Here is a 19,354-nt window from a genome sequence, read left to right as displayed (position 1 = left end):
CTTTATTTATATTATTATATGTAACTACGTATATATACATACACATGGAATGGAATCATAGATGAAATCGATGAACAAGCACGTTATTTCTTAAACGAATATCCAATCGATGACGACTATACGAAAAAGCGGCCTCAAAAAAGAACCGAATTGACAGGTACATTTTTCTTTCACAGATCAGGTTGGCAAAAAAATACTAACCGTATCCTGTGTTACTGTCGTTAGAACAGGAATCAAGATGAGCACAGTGAAGTTATCTGATAGTCCCTAGACTCTCATTGACTTTTTGTAATATTAGGACACAGAATATACTAAGGGTTCTTCTCGAGAATAAATGAACACATAAGCAAATCAGAAATTCTACATACTATAAGAGTACCTCATACCTAATCATTTCTTAATCCATTCCGTTATCAGTAATTGCATTCGAGGTTCCATTAAACTGGTGCCGACATTTATATAGTTATATTGGTCCAATGATCTTATCATCCTCCACACCGTATACAACTATATCTTAGTAAACAACGGCTAGTAAGTGAAACGATGGTCCATTTTAGGCACGAAGAATAAAGTAAAATCTGTATCTGCGTTGCGCAAATCATCAATTGCATTTATGTTGGAACGAGAGTAATTAATAGTGACATGAGTTGCTATGGTAACAATCTAATGCTTACATCGTATATTAATGTACACCTCGTATACGTTTAAGTGTGATTGCACCTATTGCAGAAGGAATGTTAAACGAGAAGCTCAGACAATACTGAAGCTGTGTTAAAGACCTATTAGTTGAACATGTTATGGTAGGTACATATATGAGGAATATGAGTCGTCACATAAATGTATAGTAACTACCGGAATCACTATTATATTGGTCATGATTAATATGACCAATCGGCGTGTGTTTTATATACCTCTCTTATTTAGTATAAGAAGATCAGTAATTATTTCTTCATTAATACTATTTTTTACCTCTAATTATCAACAATTTACATAGCCCAAAGTCATGAGGAGAGCTTCTACTATAAACCTCACTCACAATTCTTTCTTTAGTCAGACGTAGAAACCTAAGATTTGTTAGTATATACGGTTTTCCGTACCAGTACAAGATCCATTGCTTGCGATATTGTTAAAATAGGGACCATCTTTCTTAAAAAGGTTCCATAAAACCGGAAGTTTTAGTGTACACTAACAACAGAAGAAAAAGGTCCTATAGTGTAGTGGTTATCACTTTCGGTTCTGATCCGAACAACCCCAGTTCGAATCCGGGTGGGACCTTCCCTTCATTTTTCGTATTTTACGAAATTTAAACCATCATTTTTTTTTTTTGAACCAATGCGAGAAAAAAATAAAAAGAGAAAGGTAAGAAAAAGAAACCAACCTCTATACAGATACAATCGCTCATCTCGATATACTTATTTTTACATACCAGAGATATCGAAGAAGTTACTCAATTATTTGACAAGTGCTCATCATTATGTCATTTGAAGTTTTGCGTGTGACAGACAAGTCCTAATAGGATATCCTTTAGATAAACCATTGGGGCCCCTTATATGAGGTTTATACACACACATATATATGTATACATATGGCTAAATTGCCTTCTGAGAGCCTGATAGTTTTTTTAGCACTTTATTCTTTCACTTGTATTTTTTTAGACATTTCACGTATTCGGCTAATGGTATGGCACTTTCTCACGTGCCTTTCAGACTATGTAATATAAACTGTTCTAACCTGCTCTACACCTGACTCACATGACAGCATTTCCTTTCAGAATCACATAACATTTTTTGGTTTTAATTATCATATGCATTTCAAGGGAGTCATACATAACCTTTCGGGAAAGGCCCCTTCGCTTCCTAATCTAGGGTAAAAGGCCATCACAGGCTCTTTTATATAGATTAAGAACTAAGGAAGTGTCACGCAAAATAGTCGAGACCTAGAGCCATCAAGAATAATAAAACATAATCCAATAATGTCTGCATCTACTACAAGTTTAGAGGAATATCAAAAAACTTTCCTTGAACTGGGATTAGAATGCAAAGCACTAAGATTTGGGTCATTCAAGCTGAATTCAGGCAGGCAGTCGCCATATTTTTTCAATCTTAGTTTGTTCAATTCTGGAAAGCTGTTGGCAAACCTTGCCACCGCGTATGCAACTGCTATCATTCAATCGGAGCTTAAATTCGATGTTATTTTCGGACCTGCTTACAAAGGGATCCCTTTGGCTGCTATTGTATGCGTTAAACTAGCAGAAATCGGGGGCACTAAATTTCAAGGTATTCAATATGCTTTTAATAGAAAGAAAGTTAAAGACCACGGCGAAGGTGGTATTATTGTTGGAGCATCGCTTGAAGACAAGAGGGTGTTGATTATCGACGATGTCATGACTGCAGGAACTGCAATCAATGAAGCATTTGAGATAATCAGTATTGCTCAAGGTAGGGTAGTGGGTTGTATTGTTGCTTTAGATAGGCAAGAAGTGATTCATGAATCTGATCCGGAAAGAACAAGTGCTACCCAATCTGTTTCAAAGAGATACAACGTTCCTGTGCTAAGTATTGTATCACTGACTCAAGTGGTACAATTTATGGGAAATAGACTATCACCAGAGCAAAAATCAGCGATTGAAAACTACCGTAAGGCCTATGGTATATGAACTATAGAACTGACATGGACCATTTGATTATCATTGTTTGTATAGGAAAGAATAAATTTTTCTTGTATTCTTTTTTAATCAGTATACGTAAATAGCTTTTTATTGTTGGAGTTACGTGAGTTCTCGCATAGTAATTCATCAACTATTAGTGTCTTTTAAGGTTTCTTACTTTTCTTTTTGTCATGCTTCACTTGAGAGGATTTCTACTACTTTCCATAATTTTTCACTAAAATATTTTTCTTCTACAAAATAAACAAAAAGGCCTTTCGTGTTTGAAGATTACTCAGATGCAAGAATCACACTCAAGTTTAGCCATAAAGGGTGAAAATATTGATGTGTCGGCGGTTTTTTCTCTCTAGACATTTAACAGTTGCATTATAAAACTGTGCTGATTTCGGGACGACGAAATATATTTGAGAACAAACATTACGTGGGGTTTTGATGAGTGATCTTGACGAAGAAAGTCAAATTGAAACTCAGATCGATGCTCCTATCGAAGATATTATACGAGGATCTGAGCTTACCACTACAACCGCTGATAAAGAGACTTTGAAATCTGCAAATGAATTATTAGATTCTCTAGAACACTCGCACAGAGTCGACCTTTCGTTGCATTTATACTCTGCGTACCTCTTGAAAAGACTATTGTATAAGGCAAATGAAAAAAAACATTTTTATGAAGTAAACCAGTTTGTGAAGACCCAAATTAAGGATAACTGGACGAGCTGGCCTAATCCCAATACAATTATTGACCCTAGTGTAGACAAATTGTATGAAGATATACCGGAAGGTATTGCAAATGTAAGCGTACAGCCGGGGGAGATCTCAAATAGGGCTTTAATGCACGCCTCTGATATGATGAGGGTTGAGCTGGATGCTCAATGGCAAAAATTTCTCTCTAAGTCTGCCTTGGACCATGATGTAACTCTAGATGTGGATGAATTGAACATTCCAAACGAAATATCCCGGAATATCTTAGTTAAACTGGACAGCTTATTCGAAGGGTTGCATGATAAAATAGCCAAAGAGAACGAATTCGATGTAAGGCAAGATAAGCATTCTAATAATATAAGGGCGAATCAGATAGACGACGAGCCCATGCAGGCCAATCGACGAATTAAATACACATATCATGACTTGGTTTCAAGAGGTTGTGAAATGAACGAGGATATGACGGATATCTACATGAAATCATTAGAGCTATATAACGATATCCCAGAAAAGTATAAAAAGAGAAAATTCAGACTGCCCAAACAAATTCTAAAAAAGTATCACCAGCCAAAAAAGACCAGTTCATACTTAAAGGAGCTATTAAGTAAAACAAGAGAAGATTTCATACCTGTGGAAAAGTTATTGAAGGATAAACGGTTGACATCAAAGGACAAATCCAAGCTACAACGCTTAAATCGTGAAGAGACGGAAGATGCTCTAAACAAAAGAACATTTTTTCAGGTAAAGGGCTACTTAGAGGATGAGAATGAGATCTCTGATTACGAGTTGGACGACTGCCTCATAGAACTGCCTAATGGGAACATATGAATGAGAAAATCTTTTTTTTACCTTTTTCCATTAAGAAATATTCATCTCCTTTTAAGATCAACATATGTAACAATAAATATACTCTTTTAAAGATGTTCTTTTAATTTACTTACTGAAATTTAATATTAATAAAAGTTCGAAAACAAAGACTAAATACAAAAATAAAAAGATCATAAATTCAAACTTTTAAGAATGTCTTTTACGGATACATATTTACATATTAGACTATGATAATCATATATGCTCCTTTCTATCTCTTCTTGCTGAACTTTCTTCCTTTTTATGTTTTTTTGACTTTTTGGATTTTTTATGCTTCGATTTATCACCTTCATCGCTGCTATGCTTACTTTTCTTTCCTTTTTTACTCTCCTTCTTGCTTTTCTTCTTCTTCTTCTTCTTACTCTCACTGTCGTTACTAGTCTTTTTATCTTTTTTCAATTTTTTTCTCTTGACCTTGTTATCATCTTCATCACGCCTTCTTCTCTTCTTCCCTTTACTCGAACTTGCACTAGATACAACAAAGCTGGCTTCCTCCTTTTTACCAAGATTAGTAATGGTTCCTTTCAGCCCTTCTCCCTTTACAAACCACCTGTATAGAGGTGAGCTACTTTTCGATACAGCAGTAGCAACTGCCTCATTTTGAGTAAATTTAATACTGCCATTATTCGAATCAGTGCTTACATCCAGGTTCTTCAGATGTCCATCAAATAGCCTTTCCCACCATGCTTCGCCATCATTCCCGCCAGGAGCATTACCCAATCCCTTCTTATCTCTCTTGTGCTTTACCAGTATGGGTCTTTTCAAACCACCTTCTCTAAACGCTTCTCCTTCTTTCCAACCATATGATATCAGATATTCTTTGCTATCCATGTCCGATTTATTCTGATAATATTTCCGCTTGTATCATTCAATTTTCTATGTACATCATGACAATGAATTGTAGAGTGCATCAATGTCTTTTTTAAAGTCATCGCTAAAAAATTTTCAGGCGGGAACTTATTCAAAATGGCAGATTTACTACAACATTGAAAACCCTTTATATTTATTATATGAGAATCATTAGCGATAAACAAGCCCACATATTCACTTCATAATCTGTGATAATGGAGTATGGACATCACGCTAGACCAGATTCAAAACGACCATTGGATGAAGGATCACCAGCAGCCGCAGGATTAACTTCTAAGAAGGCGAACGAAGCTTTAACAAGAAATAGAGAATTAACAACTGTATTAGTCAAAAATTTGCCTAAGAGCTATAATCAAAACAAAGTCTATAAGTACTTCAAACATTGTGGGCCCATTATACACGTTGATGTTGCGGATTCGCTGAAGAAGAACTTTCGTTTTGCACGTATTGAATTTGCCAGGTATGATGGAGCCCTCGCTGCAATAACCAAAACACACAAAGTTGTAGGTCAGAATGAAATTATAGTATCTCATTTAACAGAATGCACATTATGGATGACGAATTTCCCCCCAAGTTATACTCAAAGAAATATTAGAGATCTATTGCAAGATATTAACGTTGTTGCACTCAGTATACGGCTTCCCAGTTTACGATTCAATACAAGCAGAAGGTTCGCTTACATCGATGTTACTTCTAAAGAGGATGCAAGATATTGTGTAGAAAAATTGAATGGACTCAAAATAGAAGGTTATACTTTAGTTACTAAAGTTTCCAATCCGCTGGAAAAGTCGAAACGGACCGATTCTGCCACACTAGAGGGGCGAGAGATTATGATACGAAACCTAAGTACAGAATTGCTCGACGAAAACCTTCTGAGGGAATCTTTTGAGGGATTTGGTTCCATTGAAAAAATCAACATACCTGCTGGACAGAAAGAGCACAGTTTCAATAACTGTTGTGCATTTATGGTTTTTGAAAATAAAGATTCTGCTGAAAGGGCACTTCAAATGAATAGAAGTTTGTTAGGTAATAGGGAAATTTCCGTTTCCTTGGCTGATAAAAAACCATTCTTAGAAAGAAACGAAGTCAAAAGACTTCTCGCATCGCGTAACAGCAAAGAACTAGAAACACTAATATGCTTATTTCCACTTTCAGATAAGGTGTCACCAAGCTTAATCTGCCAATTTCTTCAGGAAGAAATACACATCAATGAAAAAGATATTAGGAAAATACTTCTCGTTAGCGACTTCAATGGCGCCATTATTATATTTAGAGATAGTAAGTTTGCAGCAAAAATGCTAATGATACTAAATGGATCTCAATTTCAGGGAAAGGTGATACGTTCAGGTACTATTAATGACATGAAAAGATATTATAACAATCAACAGAATCACAGCATGAAACACGTCAAACCTAGTTGTATAAACATGATGGAAAAAGGACCAAATCTTCAAGTAAAGAAAAAAATTCCTGACAAACAAGAGCAGATGTCCAACGACGATTTTCGCAAGATGTTTCTAGGTGAGTAGACTAACCGAACCGGAGAAAGACGAACTTCTAATAGGATGTCATTTTAGCAGTGAATATAAACCCAAGTTTCTTTCCAAACGTTCACATACATCAAGCAGCCAACATTCGAGAGAGCAGAGATTACGTAATTATATACAAGGAACCTTTATCTAAACATTTTCTTCGAAGGTATTATTTTCATATTAAACGTAATACCATTTTTGCACCTCAGGCGGTATTTGAGAAGGGGGTTTAACACTATCTTCAAGTGTGACACCATTACCAGCCCTTTCTGTATTAGGCAGGTTGTCATACTTCTCCTGGAGTGATCCTGAAATGAGGTTTTTCCACGAATTGTGACATTTCTTTATAGTTTGGATGGTTTTATTGGAATTTTGATACTGTTCATGAAAGGCGAAACTATTTAATGGCTTCCCTGCTGGAACTTTATACTTTCTAAACCACTCCCTAGTCGTATCTAGAATCCCAGGAAAGTACTCCTCAATTTTTTCCAAGTCATCTATTTTAGAGGATAAAGGATCATTTACGTCGATCACTATGACCTTCCAATCCAATTCTCCATCATCAATTAAAGCGAGTGATCCTAATACCTTGACCTTTTTAATGGAACCCATTTCCAAAACATCCGAACCGATTTCGCAACAATCAAGAGGATCATTGTCACCTTTCAAAGCCACGTCACACTTCCCCAGTTTATGTTCAATTGTGGGATCTTCCCATGTTTGGGGAATAGCACCATAGTTGTGTATATAGCCGTGATAGGGAAAGATATTGTTCACGAACCTAAGCTTGCCATTCTTCGTATCTTGAACGATCGGATTGAACCTAAGTTCTTTGGATATTTCAAATTTTCCAGTTGTCCATCTTGGTACTTCAACAATCATATTTACGGTCTTTTCATGTTCATTCAAATCTAAAGGGACATCATGGAAAAAAGAACCAACCTCTCCATTTAATAATGTCAAGTATTTCTTAAACCCGAGGGTATATTTGCTGCCTTGTTGAATGGTGCTGAATTGTCTATGATTACGAATGGATAAAATATTCAATGTTTGTTTTAACCGTTCTATTGACCTAGCCTTGCTTGTTAAAGCATTCATTCGTAATAAATTCATGTTTTTCAGTAACTTCTCTAGAAGGGAATTTGCTTTTCACGCATACAAGCGAATCAAAGTTTCCAATTGAATGTACTCCCTATTAGTGCTGGTTAAATTAGCTGACTGCTCCGTATTACTGTGCGGAGTTCCTTTTATCCAATATTCAAACCTCATAGATTGCCAAAAACAAAAAAACTTTGCATAAAAAAAAACAAAAAGGGTTACTATACACGATGAATGATTAGACTATACACTATTATATAAGAAATGATTAGAATCATATTTTAAATGTATTAAAAGAATATATGCACGTCCTTTTCCTCTCCTTTTCTTAGTAAAATTACAATTCAACCATCAGAGGATAACAGCTAAACAAATAGGAATAGATAATTTCTGATAATGTTTAACCTTTAGACTGCCGAACGACTCTCTTCTTCCTTATACTTTGGGTCCGCAAATGGATTATTTTCCTTACTAGCTGTGTCAAATTCGCCATTTGCTTCACCATTTGCTTCGTCTTTAACATCATTATATGGTGGTGGTACGTCACGCAGAGTAAATTTCAAATTCTCATCGATGGTAGCATTTTCATCGTTCATTTCAACAACGCCAGAAACGTCTGAAATCAACAATTTGGAAAATCCAAAAGGATCGCGAGGAATCCACAATTCGGGGCATTGTGCACTAACAGCTGGATAATCGTAAGCATGAGAGATATCGAAATCATTGACTCTTTCATCAGGATCAACCAAACCATATATTTCTGGCAGTCTGCTCTTTACAGCCTTATAGGAGTAGTAAATGTGAGGTTTTAAGAATCTCTTCCACCATGGAGCCGGAGGAATTTTCATTGTATCACCATCTGCTAATAATGGCACGTCCTCAATTAAATTTTCTGCATTTATAGCGTGCCCATCTGCATTGGCTTCATTTGCTGGGTTGAATTGATATTCGAATGTATTTTCACTAAATATGCTATTTTCAACTTGTTGCTCAGTGACTGATTCACTCCTCTTGTGATATTTCTTTATTGGAAATTCAGGTAATTCTTTGATTCCGTCCATGTCAATATTTGCACCAAAAGTATTTTTCTTCACCTTTGTACTTTCTATGCCTTTATAAATATTTTTGAAAGAAGGTGTATCTGATACACCATCTAACGGTTTCATGGTATCAACGGGTATAACCTTTGATAAATGATCAAATGCAGCGCTCAAATGTAAATGAATAAGGACGGTAACACAAATTCCAATTACCTGTAAAACGATTGGGCCCCAACCTTTACCAACGGCAAAAAGACCTAATAGACATATCTGACCGATGTAGATACCAACTATAGTTTGGAAAAGAGCTCTTGGATAATAAATACCCCTTGCGTCGGGTGATTCCTGATAGACATAAGTCAAATTGTATAAATATGCAATATACAATAGGAAAAACGCGACGGCAGCAAATAATAAAATCAACGGAGAAATGATGGAGTAGGAGAAAGTAATAACTGCCAAGTTTGTATAAACTGGAAAAGCTGTCCCCCACTGCATACTGGATAGCCCACAAAAACGATTCCATTTCTTCCTAACGGTACCATCTAAAAAGGCACCTAAAACATAAAAGAGTATTAGTGGAACAATTTGCAAAAGAGCACCTGATGAAATGGACAGACCTTGTAGAATAACGTATGACATGAAAAAATTAGAAGCTTTTGGCAGATTAGAAGCCAGTAGATCCATAGCCTTCGTGGGCTCTTTAACAATTTCCGTTACTGTGGAAGTGGCGGCGGAGGATAGAGTGGTAACTAAAAAGACTTGGATAACTTGAAAGGCGAAATAAGCTTGTTGAGTGAAATATTCCACATTTTGCTTAGATGGAGCACCTTGAGTGATAGCCATACCCCTAATAAATTTCGGCAAGAAACTCATTAAAACGGCCAATGCCACAGTTGGGGCCAGAGATGTCAGTAAACCTAATAGTTGTTTTGGTAATTTATAGATGAACTTTAACCATTTAACTTCATTAGTCAAGGAAGTAATATTAGAGATCATACCAACAAAAGCCACTGGGAAAGCCCATAATATTACTAGCGCGACAATTGCTGAAACCGCACTGACTTCCCTACCTAATCTTTCCCACCAGAACATCCTCAAATTAAACCAAACGACATCGGATGGCTCAATACCAATATACACAGGCGTCATGAAAAGAGGAGCATGGTATGTGGTGATCTGAGCGGCAACTTGGGCCTGATATTGGGATTCAAACTCCACAAAAACGGAGTTGAAAGGGGATGAATTTTCATGATCTTCTTGTAATGCCTTCACCTTTTGGTTTAACTTGGGCAACTCCTCCTTAATGTAGGATATGGTGTCAACTTTTTTACCAAAAAAGAATTTAGCAACCTTGTTAATTTTATGATGTGGTCTTTTCTTGTCAGGGACATATTCAGCAATATTATCAGAGACAGATAATTGCGGACTTTTTTTGTTTAACTTCTTAATTTTTTTCAATGCTGCTTTCAGGTATTTTGTTTCAGCACCTTCCAATTGTATGGCCATATTGTCCCTTGCTTTGACCATTGCTTCAATTGAACCGGAACCTCTTGCGATCCAGACTCTTTTCACACCATCAAACAACTTAGAAAACTCTTCTTCACTTAAGTATTGCTTAGGGACAGTCTGGAATAACACGGTTCTCGAGGATAGTTTTTTAGCATAACGAGGGGACGCTAGTACAGCTTGCTTCATAGAGGTGTAAAAATACAATTCTCTGTAAATAATGTAAAGGAACCCCCAAAAGAAAATCCATCCACAGAAAACATGTGCAAAATATCTACCACGGTGCTTGACGTTCTGATAGGCCAATTGATTCAATCCGCTTTCATGGTTACCGTTACTGGCGTTAATGGACAACAAAATAGGGAATATATAACTCATGGAAACAGCACAGTAAATTGCAATGATGAAAAGGTACCTCAAAAAGAAATATCCATCCAGACCGGCTTGTTGAATGACAAAATTGTCTGATTTTTTCAATAACGGCTTCAGCCATTGCCAGACGCCCTGCGGTAGCGGTTCTGGCTTTTTTTCTTCATTAATCAGATTGAATGAGGATTTGGGCTCATAAATCCTTTTTAGTTTTATACGCAAAATCAAGAACGCTATGACAAAAACACCAAAAATAGTACCATTACTTACCAAAGAAGTAACGACTTGTTGAGTTGACGTGTTTGTACTGGTAGCTGTTGTAGTACTATTAGTACTATTAGTACTATTCATTTTGTCCCTTTGCCCTTGCTGCTAAGCCGTAAACTTATGATTACTAAAACAAAAAGAAACGGAAAAGGCAAACGAATTAATATATATAAGATGAAAAAGAAATAGAAAAAAACAACAAACCGAAATTTGATTACGAAATGGCCATTAATAATAATATTATACAACCAGGCACGGGACAACATCAAGATCGAGTGCCAAGCCATGCGGCTTTGCTGTTGGTTATCAAGTATTTTCTTCCTTTTCCACGATAAAAAAACAAAGATGAAGAATTTTTTTCCAACTTCAAAACCGAAGCTGGCCCACAGAATCCACACAGAAGAAACTTTATACCCGAAAGGAGAAGAAAGGGTGTGCCTTTCCCGCTAAAAAATCGTAGCCAGGAAAGGCCGCCCCTGTGATGTCAGCTGCGGGAAGTGATTCGCGCAGAACGACTCACGCAGACGGAACCGCAGCGATGCTGTGGTGCACGGCGGGTAACGGAAATAGAAGAAACGAACCCGTAGATCAGGTCTTACATTACTATAGCGTATAATGGAAGAAAAAAAATGAATTATCATATGTGCTGTTTGTCTGCATAACCCAAACGAGTATAATGGAAGAATTTGAAGAATTTCGAAGGAAAGGGGAGATGTCCAGCAGATGTGGCAATCACCGTGTGCTCAGAAAATGGAATAGTTGCGCTTGCGAGTTGGCCGTGCCCTTTGAGGTTCCTGAGCATGCGATTACGAAATTGCACATATACGACTTCGACAATACATTATTTGCAACGCCGGGTCCTACAGAGCAATTGTATACACGTGAGCTACTAAATTTGTTGACATCGAGCACGCTACCGAATGGAGGCTGGTGGAATGAGCCGGGGTTTCTGCAGGCTGCTATTGAGATCTCGAAGACTAAACCGAGAAGGTATTCGTGGAATGCGGATATCGTTAAATTGGCGGAGGAGTCATATTCTGCCAAGGATACTATCTCGATCGTTTTAACGGGCAGAGAGGAAAGTAAGTTCCATAAGTTGATTGAGCATGCTTTACAGACGGCAAGGAGCCATTGGAAATGCTCAGAAAATGAGTTTAGGTTCAATGCAGTTTGCCTAAAAAAAAGAGCAATTTCTGAGTACACTAGCAAATATAAAAAAGAGTTGATGCGGGATTTCTTAGAATATTATCCCTCTCTGCGGGAGTTGTCCATATATGATGATAGAATACACCAAATAGATGCATTCAAGTCTTTCTTCCATTCTTTGGATCTACCACGTCTGAAATGGTCTGCGATCCCCGTACGACCATTCACCAAATCGCTGCCAAGAGAGCAGGAACTTGAAATGGTGATGGACATGGTACGAAAGAACAATAGCCAAGCTCTCAGCACTTCACAAAAGTTTGATTTAAGACGGACTCCAAGACAAATTGGTTATATCCTTTGCACGGCATCTCATCGTCTATTATCAATAGAGGTCATCAAGTACTTAAAGCGGCGTAAGGGGAGAAGAACGTTCAGACCCAAGCTGTATGAACATCCCTTGTATATACCGTGCGCAGAACCCGGTAAAGATATCCCTGCACTTGAAATCGCTAAGGTATGGTCAAACAATGACACTCGCACGTTTGATTCTGAGAAGAAAGTACAGCATATTTCACAAATTTTTTATCTGGAACAGCCTGGGAAGTGCATCGTACACTTCCAAGTCACAGACCTTGCCGTCATCGCGTCGGCCCACCACAACAGAAGAAAGCCATTGGAGGTTTATTTCAAAGCCACACCCGAACCAAACAGATACACTTTCACTCTCTTTCCAGAATATATAGTCACTGGTCATTTTTACAAAAGAGACCGAATTGAAGATTTAGAAGTGGTAACAGAGCGTCTAATAAACTGCAAGGAAGATATTCACTGGGTTCCGTTAGACAATACAATACCAATAAAGGCATTTTTCGGGCGATTTGCCAAGTTGGCAGCAATACCGTGTTCCAATGCTTAATAATTACATTTTTTTCTTCCTTTTTTTGGGTTATTTATTTAGTCATTTTAAATAAGTAAACACAAAGATATACTTATGCGCATTATGGGCACACTTGCGTGTTCCCGACAAGCACTTAAGCGTTCAAGTCAGCAAACTTTGCAAATCTTTATCACTTTGCAATTTTGTCTCCAAATTCTTTCTGGCTTGCCAAACCAACAATCTCTTTCTCTCTTCAATGTCTAAGTCCTTAAAGCTTAAGTTACTCATATCTTCATTGAGATCCACATGGAATTTATCGAGTAGATTCTCAGCGCAAATCATGTTCTTCTTTCTGGGATCGTTAAACTCTCCGCCACCAGCAGCGTTATTATCAACAGCCGCATTGGCCCCCATTGGCGCCCTGGAGGGCTCAAACCCAGGTGGAAAGCTGAATTCATCACCACGCAAGTACCTTTCCACTGTTTCCTCGACTGAGCCTGTGTTTTCCAAACTATACCTAATTTGCTCAGGATGTAAGTTAGGGGCTAGATTTTGCACTGTTTCCACCATCTGAGTAGTCACGGGGTGACCTCCATTGACTCTACCAGTCCTTCTCAAGGCATTCTGCGTGGAGCCCTGAGGACGTCCGTGTGCGTTTACACCTGTAGCGGATAAGCGTTGTGCTGAGGGATGCTGATTACTTTGGAAGAATTTTTTCAGAAATATAACTCCAAACACAAGAATCAAAGTGATAAGCAATCTCGAATCCTCCATGGCCAAAAGAAAAAAGTTTGCGCGATCGTAGATTGTAATGCTTTATGGCGCCTTTTATAAGAAATAGGTTGATGAGTTGTCTATTCAATGCATCAATGACAGGCCCACCTCAGTTATATTAGATCGTTTAAAATGGCGCGACAGCTACCCGCACCGTATACAAAAAGGCATTAAACTAAATGGAATACTAGCAAATAAACAAGTGTTACTGTCCATTTTAACAATTACCACCTTAAAAGTTTACATAACTTATACACAAAAGGGCTGCCTCATCGTTTGATCAACCCCGAAATTCCATCTTGAATTTCTTCTTCTGGTTTTTTACCTTGTATATAAATTGCGGTATGCAATCTGTCTCTTTAATGGAATGCTCATCGAAATGCCTTCTCACCACGTTGGCCAGGTCTCTCTTATGTATCCTTTTATCGTGCTGCCCCTGTGTGTTCCTCTTGTATGAATAAGTCTTCGCGCCCAATTTGGAACCCAATAAGTATCCCTGCAGCGTCAGGTTGTCCGGTACGTCCAATTGAAAGTGGTCTTTATACCTTCTCAGGAACGCATCCGTATACTCTTCGAAATCCATTGGGTGACTCTTGGGGCGCAGATCAGGGTGGTTGTCGGTGATATGTGTCTCTATGAGATTCTTAATGTACTGCTGTTGTGCAGCTGTGAGTCTTTGCTTCCCATTGGTTCTCCCGCTGGAGGTAGGCCCGTTATTGTTATTGCTGTTATTGCTGTTATTATTATTATTATTATTGTTATTATTGTTATTATTGCTGCCATTGTTGTTGTTACAGCTGCCATTGTTGTTACTTGCGTAACCACCACCCTGAGTGGGTCTGCCTCTCGATTCCGTTTCAGCGTTTGTATTAACTGGCCTAGCCATTACTACTCAGTATATACCTATCCTTCGATTTGCTAAACTATAAAGGAATTGCATTATCACAATAGATACACAACCGCTTTTATATAATTTCTAAGTTAAAATCTGAAAATTTCACAGTATATAAAAAAGAGCGCTTTTTCCCTTCCGGAACGGCGTTGCCTTGCTAAAACACATGCATAGCAAGAAATGGTATACAGCAAGCCTACTTAATATATCTCATTACAGTGCTATGCTGCCACCTCAAAAGCGTTTCACTTGATAAATTTCTGAAAGTTTTCGTATACACGCAAAGCGGCTTGTGAGGCATCCAGTGTCTCGTCCCATGCTCGTGCGATTTGTGCATTCAAATACTGCAGCTGCTCTGTAAGGGCCTTTTGGTATGACGGATCTGGATTGTCAATAGGATAGTCGGTTTCAGTAAGTATGCAAGTTGAGGGCAAGCTCCTGACCAGGGCATCTCCCTCTTCTGGGTCCTTAAAATTAATCCATTTGGATAGGCTCACAAAAATACGATCCGGGGGAAACTTCTTGAGCCATTGGCCCAGAAGCGTTTCCTTGGAGCCTGTGTACGAATGTAAACATATCTTGACAGAGTGATACGTCAAGAGCTCTTCATTGCAGATATCGTTTAGTTTCCCGTGGCACTTTACATCGTGTATAGAGATGGGCTTGCTTGTGTGCCTTGCCAGTCGGCAAAATCGCCTGAATACTGTTTCTTGATGCGATAGTTTGACCTTCACTGTCGTAAGCCTTGCCTTCTCGTTCTGCATGTAGAAACCATTTGCAGGAAGTCTGAAGAGCTTATCAAGACCGATTTCTCCAATCACACTAACCAAAGTGTCGTTAAACTCTCTTTTTATATACTCTTCAAGATCTAGAGGTTCGGGAAGCACCTGAACCAAACTGTCGAACTGTTCTTCATTCTTATACTCCAGTACATCTTGATAGTGAGAAACCTTGTCGCGCCGACTTCCCACATAAAATAAGTGGCTGTACCAAGGATGCACACCAAATCCCACGCATATATCGTTTTTACTTGTGCTTCTGCCAGCCAATTTTTTCAAATTGTTCCAGTCATATGGGTTTGATGACATAACGCAACGCAACGTACCCTGGGACCCTCCATCATCACCGCAGAATGTGTTGTCTGGGTCGGTTATAACATGACAGTGGGCATCAACAAGTTTATTCATCTACTTCCTCAATGAACAGCGTAGTGTAACACCTAACCTCGATAGAGTTGCAATTGCCAGTCTTCTAAAAGGGCCCTTTCTTCCCTACGTAATCAATTGTCCTCCTGGGCTTCGCGCGGTGCCCCTGGAATTAATTAATCCCCTTCAGCACGCAGCAACGGCAACTCCAGGGAGCATCAAGTGGACGAGCAAACATTCAATAGTATTAAGTCTAAGACATAAGTTTTAAGTACCGTTGCTATTCCGCTTCATCTTTTATCACAATAAAACAGTACAAACGTTATTGCAGGTCCTGGCTTTATAATTTATTGCTTCCTATTCAAAAAACCACAGACTAATAACCACGGGCAACCTCAATGACTATTATCGTCGCTTCTTTATTCTTACCATATACCCCTCAATTCGAGGCTGATGTCACCAACTCGGATACTGCTAAGCTGGTTGAATCAAGTATGATCAAGGTAGACTGCAACAACCAGGAATTGAGCAACAACAAGCAAGAAAGAAGCAGTTCTGTAACTTCGGCAAGCTCTCATTATATTGGCTTACCTCAGGAGGCGCAAATTAACGGTGAACCCTTACAAAGGGCCAATGTGGGCTCTCCTGCTACGGGAGTTAACTATCATAATGAGATGGAAATGCTTTCCTCAGAGCAATTCCTGGAAGAGCTGACTGCCAATGCCACTCATGCAGCAAACTCTGGTATTCCGCCAGCTAATAACCCAGTTTCTTCTGGCTCAACTGCCCAGCGGCCTTCAGTCGAGGAATTCTTTTCTGCTCCGTCTGCTAGAGTCTGTTCTCCCTCCCAGGAAGCTTCTGCTTCGTCTATTTCTGCTAGTCGTTCATCGGCTCACCACAACGATTTGAGCTCCAGCCTTATGAAAAATCCCAATTTGTCATTTGATTCACATCCACCCAGGGTCAGAAGCTCATCCAAGAGTGCTGTAATCACTCCCGTCTCTAAAAGCGTTCCAGATGTCGATCCTGCTGTTGTAGATGTCGCAAAAGTTAGAGAAGAGTTTCAACAGCAAGCCTCCTTGCCTTCCATGAAAAGAGTTTCCGGAAGCACCGCTGGAGACTCTTCCATTGCTTCTTCGAGTTCTAATCTCAGGTACTCACAGCAATTTCAGGATAACTTTATCGAAGACACTGATAGTGAGGATGACATTGATTCTGATTTGGAGACCGATGCTACTAAGAAATACAACGTCCCAAAATTTGGTGGCTATTCCAATAACGCAAAGTTAAGAGCATCTCTAATGAGAAACTCGTATGAGCTATTCAAACATTTGCCATGGACAATAGTCGACAGTGACAAAGGGAACGGATCCTTGAAAAATGCAGTTAATATTGCAGTTGCTGAAAAGACAGTGAAAGAACCTGTTTCCTGGGTAGGTACAATGGGAATCCCTACTGACGAACTTCCTCACGAAGTTTGCCATAAGATTTCAAAGAAATTAGAACAGGATTTTTCTTCTTTTCCAGTGGTCACGGACGATATTACTTTTAAGGGTGCTTATAAGAACTACGCCAAACAGATTTTATGGCCCACTCTACATTATCAAATTCCAGATAATCCAAATTCAAAGGCTTTTGAAGACCATTCTTGGGACTACTATCAAAAAGTGAATCAAAAGTTTTCTGATAGGATAGTTTCCGTTTACAAACCTGGCGACACAATTTGGATCCATGATTATCATTTGATGCTTGTCCCACAAATGGTGAGAGAGAAACTGCCTAAAGCTAAGATTGGATTTTTCTTACACGTATCATTTCCAAGTAGTGAGGTCTTCAGATGCCTTGCTAACAGAGAAAGGATTCTTGAAGGTATTATTGGTGCAAACTTTGTTGGGTTTCAAACTAAAGAATACAAAAGACATTTCCTACAAACTTGTAACAGATTGCTTGCTGCGGATGTCTCTAATGATGAAGTCAAATACCATTGCAATATTGTTTCCGTGATGTATGCGCCAATTGGTATTGATTATTACCATTTGACATCGCAGTTGAGAAATGGTTCTGTACTTGAATGGCGCCAATTAATTAAAGAAAGATGGCGTAATAAAAAACTGATTGTTTGTCGCGATCAATTTGACAGAATTAGAGGTCTTCAGAAAAAAATGTTAGCCTACGAGAGGTTTTTGATAGAAAACCCTGAATACATCGAAAAAGTTGTTTTGATCCAAATCTGCATCGGTAAGAGTTCCGATCCTGAGTACGAACGTCAAATTATGGTTGTCGTTGATAGAATCAATTCTTTGTCTTCGAACATCAGTATCTCTCAACCAGTGGTCTTTTTGCATCAAGATTTAGATTTTGCTCAATATTTGGCATTGAATTGTGAAGCTGACGTTTTCCTTGTGGATGCGCTGAGAGAAGGTATGAATTTAACATGTCATGAGTTCATTGTCAGTTCATTCGAAAAAAATGCGCCTCTATTATTATCTGAATTCACTGGTAGTTCTTCTGTCCTAAAGGAAGGTGCCATCTTAATAAACCCATGGGATATAAATCATGTAGCACAAAGTATCAAGAGAAGTTTAGAAATGTCTCCAGAAGAAAAAAGGCGTAGGTGGAAAAAATTATTCAAATCTGTTATTGAACATGATTCGGATAATTGGATTACAAAGTGCTTCGAATACATAAATAATGCTTGGGAGTCCAACCAAGAAACGTCTACTGTTTTCAATTTGGCTCCAGAAAAATTCTGTGCTGATTACAAAGCCTCCAAAAAGCATTTATTTATCTTCAAGATTTCAGAACCTCCAACGTCCAGAATGCTATCCTTGCTAAGTGAATTGAGTTCAAATAATATAGTTTACGTTTTGAGTTCATTTACAAAGAATACATTCGAAAGCTTATACAATGGTGTTCTAAACATCGGATTGATAGCGGAGAATGGTGCCTACGTAAGAGTTAATGGGTCGTGGTACAACATCGTGGAAGAGCTTGATTGGATGAAAGAGGTGGCAAAGATCTTTGACGAGAAAGTCGAGAGGTTACCTGGTTCATACTACAAAATCGCTGATTCTATGATCAGATTCCATACAGAAAACGCTGATGATCAAGATCGAGTCCCAACTGTTATTGGGGAAGCCATTACGCACATAAACACCTTATTTGATGACAGGGATATTCACGCTTATGTGCATAAGGATATTGTCTTCGTTCAACAAACGGGGCTAGCCTTAGCCGCCGCTGAGTTTTTGATGAAATTTTACAACAGTGGCGTCAGTCCTACTGACAATAGCAGAATATCTCTATCAAGAACATCCTCTTCGATGTCCGTCGGTAATAATAAGAAGCATTTCCAAAACCAGGTAGATTTCGTTTGCGTTTCCGGTTCGACATCACCTATTATTGAACCATTATTTAAATTAGTGAAGCAAGAGGTTGAAAAGAACAATCTAAAATTTGGTTACACCATTCTTTACGGTAGCTCAAGATCCACTTATGCCAAGGAACATATCAATGGTGTCAATGAACTTTTTACCATCCTTCATGACTTGACAGCCGCCTAAGCGATCATTTTCCCTCCTGTACTTTCAAAATGTTCTCT

General features: G+C 38.5%; 11 protein-coding genes and 1 non-coding gene across 12 annotated transcripts, besides 3 other annotated features; 6 read left to right on the top strand and 6 right to left on the bottom strand.

Moving 5' to 3' along the window:
* Positions 1–287: 287 nt before the first annotated feature.
* Positions 288–521: a long terminal repeat (Ty1 LTR).
* Positions 522–614: 93 nt separating this feature from the next.
* Positions 615–984: a long terminal repeat (Ty4 LTR).
* A 219-nt stretch (positions 985–1,203) lies between these two features.
* On the top strand, positions 1,204–1,275 carry CDC65. Its single transcript has one exon. It is a non-coding gene; the product is annotated as a tRNA-Gln (tRNA).
* A 697-nt stretch (positions 1,276–1,972) lies between these two features.
* URA10 (orotate phosphoribosyltransferase URA10) lies at positions 1,973–2,656 on the top strand (the record flags this gene model as incomplete). Its single annotated transcript, NM_001182778.1, has 1 exon — positions 1,973–2,656. One exon carries the CDS (start codon positions 1,973–1,975, stop codon positions 2,654–2,656), a length of 684 nt encoding a protein of 227 aa, NP_013998.1.
* A 441-nt stretch (positions 2,657–3,097) lies between these two features.
* RRN9 (Rrn9p) lies at positions 3,098–4,195 on the top strand (the record flags this gene model as incomplete). Its single annotated transcript, NM_001182777.1, has 1 exon — positions 3,098–4,195. The coding sequence occupies one exon, from the start codon at positions 3,098–3,100 to the stop codon at positions 4,193–4,195; it is 1,098 nt and encodes a 365-aa protein (NP_013997.1).
* A 43-nt stretch (positions 4,196–4,238) lies between these two features.
* Positions 4,239–4,369: an origin of replication (ARS1329; Autonomously Replicating Sequence).
* A 60-nt stretch (positions 4,370–4,429) lies between these two features.
* Positions 4,430–5,065, bottom strand: TMA23 (Tma23p; the record flags this gene model as incomplete). Its single annotated transcript, NM_001182776.1, has 1 exon — positions 4,430–5,065. One exon carries the CDS (start codon positions 5,063–5,065, stop codon positions 4,430–4,432), a length of 636 nt encoding a protein of 211 aa, NP_013996.2.
* A 233-nt stretch (positions 5,066–5,298) lies between these two features.
* Positions 5,299–6,633, top strand: PRP24 (U6 snRNP complex subunit PRP24; the record flags this gene model as incomplete). The annotated part of the gene is made up of 1 exon (NM_001182775.1): positions 5,299–6,633. One exon carries the CDS (start codon positions 5,299–5,301, stop codon positions 6,631–6,633), a length of 1,335 nt encoding a protein of 444 aa, NP_013995.1.
* A 183-nt stretch (positions 6,634–6,816) lies between these two features.
* Positions 6,817–7,749, bottom strand: PPA2 (inorganic diphosphatase PPA2; the record flags this gene model as incomplete). The annotated part of the gene is made up of 1 exon (NM_001182774.1): positions 6,817–7,749. The coding sequence occupies one exon, from the start codon at positions 7,747–7,749 to the stop codon at positions 6,817–6,819; it is 933 nt and encodes a 310-aa protein (NP_013994.1).
* Positions 7,750–8,141: 392 nt separating this feature from the next.
* Positions 8,142–11,003, bottom strand: RSN1 (Rsn1p; the record flags this gene model as incomplete). The annotated part of the gene is made up of 1 exon (NM_001182773.1): positions 8,142–11,003. One exon carries the CDS (start codon positions 11,001–11,003, stop codon positions 8,142–8,144), a length of 2,862 nt encoding a protein of 953 aa, NP_013993.1.
* A 592-nt stretch (positions 11,004–11,595) lies between these two features.
* YMR265C (uncharacterized protein) lies at positions 11,596–12,981 on the top strand (the record flags this gene model as incomplete). Its single annotated transcript, NM_001182772.1, has 1 exon — positions 11,596–12,981. One exon carries the CDS (start codon positions 11,596–11,598, stop codon positions 12,979–12,981), a length of 1,386 nt encoding a protein of 461 aa, NP_013992.1.
* Positions 12,982–13,104: 123 nt separating this feature from the next.
* On the bottom strand, positions 13,105–13,716 carry CUE1 (Cue1p; the record flags this gene model as incomplete). Its single annotated transcript, NM_001182771.1, has 1 exon — positions 13,105–13,716. The coding sequence occupies one exon, from the start codon at positions 13,714–13,716 to the stop codon at positions 13,105–13,107; it is 612 nt and encodes a 203-aa protein (NP_013991.1).
* A 280-nt stretch (positions 13,717–13,996) lies between these two features.
* On the bottom strand, positions 13,997–14,602 carry SAP30 (Sap30p; the record flags this gene model as incomplete). The annotated part of the gene is made up of 1 exon (NM_001182770.1): positions 13,997–14,602. One exon carries the CDS (start codon positions 14,600–14,602, stop codon positions 13,997–13,999), a length of 606 nt encoding a protein of 201 aa, NP_013990.1.
* A 251-nt stretch (positions 14,603–14,853) lies between these two features.
* YMR262W (putative endodeoxyribonuclease) lies at positions 14,854–15,795 on the bottom strand (the record flags this gene model as incomplete). The annotated part of the gene is made up of 1 exon (NM_001182769.2): positions 14,854–15,795. One exon carries the CDS (start codon positions 15,793–15,795, stop codon positions 14,854–14,856), a length of 942 nt encoding a protein of 313 aa, NP_013989.2.
* A 356-nt stretch (positions 15,796–16,151) lies between these two features.
* Positions 16,152–19,316, top strand: TPS3 (trehalose 6-phosphate synthase/phosphatase complex subunit; the record flags this gene model as incomplete). The annotated part of the gene is made up of 1 exon (NM_001182768.1): positions 16,152–19,316. One exon carries the CDS (start codon positions 16,152–16,154, stop codon positions 19,314–19,316), a length of 3,165 nt encoding a protein of 1,054 aa, NP_013988.1.
* Between the last annotated feature and the right edge of the window lie 38 nt (positions 19,317–19,354).

The sequence above is a fragment of the Saccharomyces cerevisiae genome, chromosome XIII, assembly GCF_000146045.2.
Source record: "Saccharomyces cerevisiae S288C chromosome XIII, complete sequence".
NCBI classification, from domain to species: Eukaryota; Fungi; Ascomycota; class Saccharomycetes; order Saccharomycetales; family Saccharomycetaceae; genus Saccharomyces; species Saccharomyces cerevisiae.
Note: the sequence above shows the minus strand (reverse complement) of the source record. Positions and strands in the feature narration are given on the sequence as shown.